This window comes from Melitaea cinxia, chromosome 9 (assembly GCF_905220565.1).
Source record: "Melitaea cinxia chromosome 9, ilMelCinx1.1, whole genome shotgun sequence".
In the NCBI taxonomy this organism is placed as follows: domain Eukaryota; kingdom Metazoa; phylum Arthropoda; class Insecta; order Lepidoptera; family Nymphalidae; genus Melitaea; species Melitaea cinxia.
The window spans coordinates 9,481,480-9,488,210 of record NC_059402.1 but is presented as its reverse complement, the minus strand read 5'-3'; the positions used below and the strand labels follow the sequence as shown (position 1 = coordinate 9,488,210).

The 6,731-nt window shown below is 31.2% G+C and overlaps 1 protein-coding gene across 1 annotated transcript; it reads right to left on the bottom strand.

Moving 5' to 3' along the window:
* Positions 1 to 254: 254 nt before the first annotated feature.
* LOC123656327 (glutaryl-CoA dehydrogenase, mitochondrial) lies at positions 255 to 1,597 on the bottom strand. The gene has a single exon (XM_045592027.1). The coding sequence runs from the start codon at positions 1,563 to 1,565 to the stop codon at positions 288 to 290; it is 1,278 nt and encodes a 425-aa protein (XP_045447983.1). The 5' UTR covers positions 1,566 to 1,597; the 3' UTR covers positions 255 to 287.
* Between the last annotated feature and the right edge of the window lie 5,134 nt (positions 1,598 to 6,731).

Genomic DNA, 6,731 nt, shown 5'->3' with positions numbered 1-6,731 from the left:
TCACTGTTATAAATTGTAATGTAGTAAGTGTGATGTTTTATAGCCTTTTTGCTCTTTGCCAACAGGTAGGATATTTTTTTTTAAAATAACGAATTAGTATATCCTGATATTACGAGCAATAAATACTGAAACTGTTCAACATTAAAGTATATTCGAATAAATATAGATTATTTTATAATATTAGAAAGAAAAATAAATTATATTTTTCATAACAAATATAAATTCTTTATTTAACTAACATTAAAAAATCTTAATGATAACATAATCAGTTATAATTTATAACATATTTAATAAAATGCTTGTATTCCAGTAATACCTTTGCCCAAAATAAGAGCATGGATATCATGGGTCCCTTCATAAGTATTAACAGCTTCTAGGTTCATAACGTGTCTAATAATATGATATTCGTCAGACACCCCATTACCACCGAGCATGTCTCTTGCTATTCTCGCTATTTCTAAAGCTTTGCCACAGTTATTTCTTTTCAGAAGTGATATCATTTCGGGCGCCACTAAACCTTCATCCTTTAGACGTCCGACTTGTAAGCAACCTTGAAGACCAAGACTTATTTCTGTAATCATGTCAGCCAATTTCTTTTGAATCAGTTGATTTGAAGCTAGCGGTCTTCCAAATTGTTTCCGATCTAATGTGTACTCTCGAGCGATTCGCAAACATGTTTCGGCCGCACCGAGAGCGCCCCAAGCGATCCCGTACCGCGCGTTATTGAGACATCCGAAAGGCCCCTTCATACCTACTACGTTAGGCAATAAATTTTCCTCCGGTATAGCTACTTCGTCTAGTAATATCATGCCCGTTGCCGAAGCTCTCAAAGAAAATTTACCATTGATTCTGGGCGTGTCTAGTCCCTTTTTAACTTGAGCTCGGTCTACTATGAAGCCTCTTACTTTACCCTCTTCGTTTTTAGCCCATATAATAAGTATGTCTGCAATAGGTGAGTTTGTGATCCAAGTTTTCGAACCCGATAGAATATAAGATTTTGATTTAGAGTCGGATCTAACTTTTGTCACTAACCCGCCAGCATCACTGCCGTAGTTTGGTTCAGTCAGGCCAAAACAACCTACTAATTCACCTTTCGCCATTTTTGGTAAATATTTTTGTTTTTGTTCTTCTGAACCCCACATGTATATAGCACCCATAGCTAAACTACTCTGTACACTCATTGCTGATCTATACGAAGAATCTACAGCATCCAGTTCCCTCGTAATGAGCCCATAAGTGACAGATGATACTCCAGCACAGTCATACCCTTTAATGGTGCACCCAAGAATCCCTAACTCGCCCATTTCTTTGTAAATCGCCCGATCGAATACTTCGTTTCTATTTGCCTGGACCACTCTAGGCATTAGTTTCTCTTGACAATAAGCTCTCAACGAGTCCCGGACGGCCTTTTCATCGTCGTGTAATAGTCGATCTAAATTCAAAGGGTCTTCCCAGTTAAAAGTCACTTTTGTGTTGTTTGAGCAAGTTGTGGACAATGCTTTGTAATTATTATTATTACACACAGCAGACAATAACTTAGAACACTTTTTAAAATGTACAGACATGTTTAAATATTAATATCGTTCTACTTGTCACGTCACAGTATGTAGTTGTAATCAGTCTTGTAATAAATCCACTGTGCTTTTTACACGGAACGTATAACTCCAATTTAGTAAATGATATAATAAACACTTTAGTTACTCAGCAAAATATCCATAATATATGATAAAATATTATCATAGTTTGATAACTCAATTCTGATACGCAAACAATAACCTCACTTATGACCCAGTGACAACAAACTGTTTTTAATAATAGATTCCTACAGCTATATTCACGTAATGTAAGCGCTGCTAACGTAACTGCTTACGCATATTTGTGTATTTATGATCTTACTACATTTTTTTCTTTACGCAAACTTGCTCGCACTAAAATAAAAGGCGTAAGATTCAAAATCTTATAAGTTTGCCGAACTCCTTATCATTGTTATCTATGATAAGTGTTACTTAGTAAATAAAATAAGAAATATTTTATCAGTAAATAATTTAACACCGAAAAAAATCTGATATTAAAACAGTTTTAGTTTTAAAATATAATTTTGTTTTTTTTTTCCACAAAAATAAATCTTTCATATTTAGTAACCATATAAACAAAATAAAAAAATTATGTGGTGTCATGGGACACCAGGTAGGAACGAAGTTCCTTCGGATAGTATAGAAGCAACACAATTTGAAAAAAAAATGTTGAATTTTATTTATATTTTCTAGTTCTTCATTTTTTTTTTTTTTTTAATTTTGTTGATTGGTTTTTAATTAAGTATATAAAAGTATTTAAAAAATTTAGTATTTTAGAAAATAACAAATACCGTAAAATAAAATAAATCAAACAAAATTATGATAATAATAATAATTCAAACTATTAAGTGAACTAAAAAAACATATGGCTATATTTATTTTTGTCGACAGTATAAAATTACATAAATAATTTTAAAAAAGTTTATTAGTAATATTTTAGTTTTACAAACGTCATATTATACAGTCGTGTGACTGATATTTCGTCACTTCCGTTATATATTTTTCTTACGGTTTTAGTATCACATTTTTTTCAGTTCGCTCGCCCAGCCAAATGTCAAGCCTGCCGTAAGGACCTTCCTTCTAATATATTATATAATTTTTTAATTGAAACACTTCCAAGCTAATGTTGACATATTTTGATTTATATTAGAAATATCTGTCATATTTTGTTAATTCATATAATTACAACGAATTGGTCTATTTCTATGTTAGGTAATAATTACATAAAGATATTTCTTTTGAATTTACTATAAATTAAATAAAGTAAAAAAATAAAACTATATTGTACATTTATAATGCAGTAAAATAAATTATTTAGAAATATTTAAATATTAATAATAATAATAACGTTAGATTTTATTTCATATTATATTTTATTTCATGCTTTGTTAGTAACCACATCTAATCATTTTTTATACTTGTATATATCCACTCTTTCTTAAATAGTATTTGATTCTGAACCAATGCAATCAAATTTCATCAGTTATTTCTATTTAATGTATTATTAAAATTAATATTTATGTTAATAACATAAATATTAATTTTTTATTTTTTTCTCTTTTATCTACCACTACTTATCTTCTTAAAAAATTGTAACTAGTAAATTAGCTTTTACTAAAATAATATAAGCAAGTCTTAGAATTTAGTGTATCTAACTAAGATTTTATTATACATTTTATATTAAATTTTACCCAAAGAAAACCAACTAATTAAATACCATATCTTTTATGACCTAATTTTGTAATTTATAACTTTAGAAATTAATTTATACATAAGTTAGAACGCTTTGCAATGATCGACCGCTTCTCTTTCTCGTTGATACCTATAAGGGTCATTTTAATTTTGAGTATAATAAAGGTCCTTACCTAGAAAAATTTTAAATTAATAAAATTTTAATCAATTAATGCCATGAAACTTAAAAATCAAAATTGAACACACTTATAGTGTCTTAAAATTAGTAATACTTCGGTAGTAGTAAGTTAGTAACGATATAAATTTACAAACTATTCAGTGATCTCAAAATAATTACGAGATTTTTTTTATTTGTGATTTACAGTTTGTCATATCTACTATATATTTTACCGCAAAAAAAAAAATTAAATCGAAAAGTCATAATTTTGAAATAAAATTAAAAAAAATATCATTTATTTTACTTTGATTCGTCAAAAATAGTGTGAACTCGTGTGCTTTGCCCATAGTCACCACGCTGGGCAGGCGGGTGCTGCGGGTGCCCCCAGTGCTTTGTCGCACCGAAGACGCTGCTGCCCATCTTCGGCCTGTGTACTTCAAAACCAGCAGTTTTGCCTATGTTGATTATGGGCAAAGCACATGAGTTCACACTATTTTTGACGTGAACTTTTGGAGACGTATGTCCAGTAGTGGACTCTGATAGGCTGAAATGATGATGATGATTCCTCAAAAGCAACATTTAAGAAACTCAAAAGGTTAAGAACTTGTGTATTGTATAACTGCTTTTTTTAAATATTTATTGTTAAATTGCCAGTAAGGCATTAACAATAACTGATTTACAATTAAATAACAAATTTCACATCACAACAACTTTTCTCAGGTCACTGACACTGACAATTTGTCAGTGACAAAGTGACAAATGACAGCCGACAGTTGTTGTTGTTTTAAAGTTTATCCCCAATAGGGAAAGGCAAAGGACTATAATCCATACAGCCTAGTCTGAATTTGTAAGTTTCGTTCTGATATATCAAAAGGCCGGAGCCAAGTCTGAAGTAACTTTATTGTTCTTCTGATTCGATGACTGGTAGAGTAAGGCCGAAACCAAGTCTGAAATTTCATATTTTCGTCTACTCTTCTTTGTCTATAAGTGATAGGCGAGGTCGAAACCAAGTCTGTAATAGGCCGAAGCCTGAAATATCAAAATAAAATTTCACATCCGATGAGTGAAGGTCCTGATCCTGTTTCAAATATCATTGATAGTATTGCAAATAAATTCAAATATACTAGTATAGTTATCCAAATTAGTCAATAAATCTTGTGTATTGCGCGGGACATTTTTTGGTCCAGAAGTTGATAACAAGTTGGCTATAAATAAGAGGCGTTCCAGATTAAAAGCGGAGCATTCAAAAAATATGTGATCTAAAGACTGTGTAGAGTTGTTGGTGCAATGTGGGCAAACGGGCGATGAGATGATACGCATACGATTCAAATGTGCATTAAATCTGCAATGTCCAAATCTCAAGCGGCATAGTATTGTATAATATTTTCTGCTTCTATGTTGATGCGATTTAGTAAACCAAGGACTTTTTCCAATATCTTGATTTATCTGAGCATACCAAGATCCTTTTCTTAACAAGGTTTGTCGCCAAAGATCACGCCAATCAGATAGGATTTTTGATTTAATAGCAACTAATAGATCAGTGTATGGTACGGCAACATTCTCATCAACAGGGCTGCCGCTGTCACTGTCAACAATTGAACGTGCCAGAAAGTCCACATGTTCATTTCCCCTTACTCCTATATGTGAAGGTGTCCACAATAATTTGATGTTGTAGTTTCTTCTGGATAGTTGATAAAGGAGATGTCTTATTTCTAAAATGATGAAGTTTGTATTAGCACTGAATTGATAATTATCTAAAGCCTTTAGAACGCTCATACTGTCAGTAATGATCAGCCAATATTGATTAGTTTGTTTTTTAATGAATTCTAGGGCAGCAGTAATTGCTAGAGCTTCAGCTGTAAATATTGATATCTCCTTTTTCAATCTGACGCCTTGGCCAAACTTCAGATGAGGTACATAATAGGCCATGGAAACATTTATATCATTTTTTGATCCATCTGTGTAAACTTGTTTGAACTTATCAGAGTATTGTGCTATGAGGTTGTAAACTTCCTGGCGCTCTTTTAGCTTATGGTCAATAATAATATCGATTTGATTAATAAGACAGTCAAACTCCTTTTCGTAACACATCCAATTGCTAGAACTGTGTATTTTGTGTTGGTTATTTAGATTTAACATGAATGAATATTCGAAGAGAATAAATGGGTTATTAGAAGTTAATGGAGCATTTACAGGATATTTACTATGTAAGTAATTAAGCTTTTTAATTAGAGGATGATTACTAATGGAAAACAGTTTTAGCAAAAAACAGTATTTCAAATATTTAAATCTAAGGTGTAAAGGGGAAATGTTGCACTCGACCTGTAACGAATTAATTGGGGTTGTTTTCATGGCGCCAGTGATAAGTCTCAGGCTGTGATTTTGAATAATATTTAATTTGTTAACCAACTTGTCATTAGCAGAAAAACATAGAAATCCATATTCAAAATGACTGCGTACAAGAGATTTATATAGGGTAAGAAGGATTTTTGGATCAGAACCCCAATATGTTTTTGCAAGAGACTTTAAAATATTAAGAGCCTTAAGAGCTCTATCAACTATGTGGTCTACATATTTGTTCCATGATAAGTTATTCATGAATATAACACCTAAAAATTTAACTTCATTTGTGATAAGAAGAGATATATTATTATAGTTTATTTTAATTCTTTCAGACCCTACTTTATTAAAAACTATGACTTTAGACTTTTCAAAGCTAATGTCCAATGCAAGATAATTAAAATAAGAATTTAATTTAACTAAAGCTTCGTTTAACTTAAGATTTAGGGTAGTTATATTATTACTAGAACAATAGACTACCAAATCATCAGCAAACTGTAAATTGTATATATGAGAGCCTAGAATTAAGTTTAATCTATGTATATAAAGTGTGAAAATCAATGGACTCAAAATGCTACCTTGACATGTACCTTTATGAGAAAGCCTTGGACCAATAAGTCTATTATTATACTTAACAAATACCTTCCTACTGTGCAAAAAATTAAAAATCCATTGTATAACTTTTACAGGTAAACCAATCGCAGCTAATTCCGTGGATAGAATATGATGGTTAACATTATTAAAGGCTCCAACTACATCGAAGAAAACTCCAGCGAGAGCTTGCTTTGATTGTATAGCATTATAAATATCAAGATGTAAGTGAGCAATGCTCTCCCTTGAAGACCTGCCTCTTCTAAAACCAAACTGATTAGAAGGTAAAATATGATTAGACTCTATGAAATGTTCCAATCTTTGTTTTAAAAGTTGTTCAAATATTTTTCCCATGCAAGAAGTCAATGCTATAGGTC

What these genes read in the sequence shown, in the direction of transcription:
- LOC123656327 (XM_045592027.1), bottom strand. Translation starts at nt 1,565, where the DNA reads ATGTCTGTACATTTTAAAAAGTGTTCTAAGTTATTGTCTGCTGTGTGT.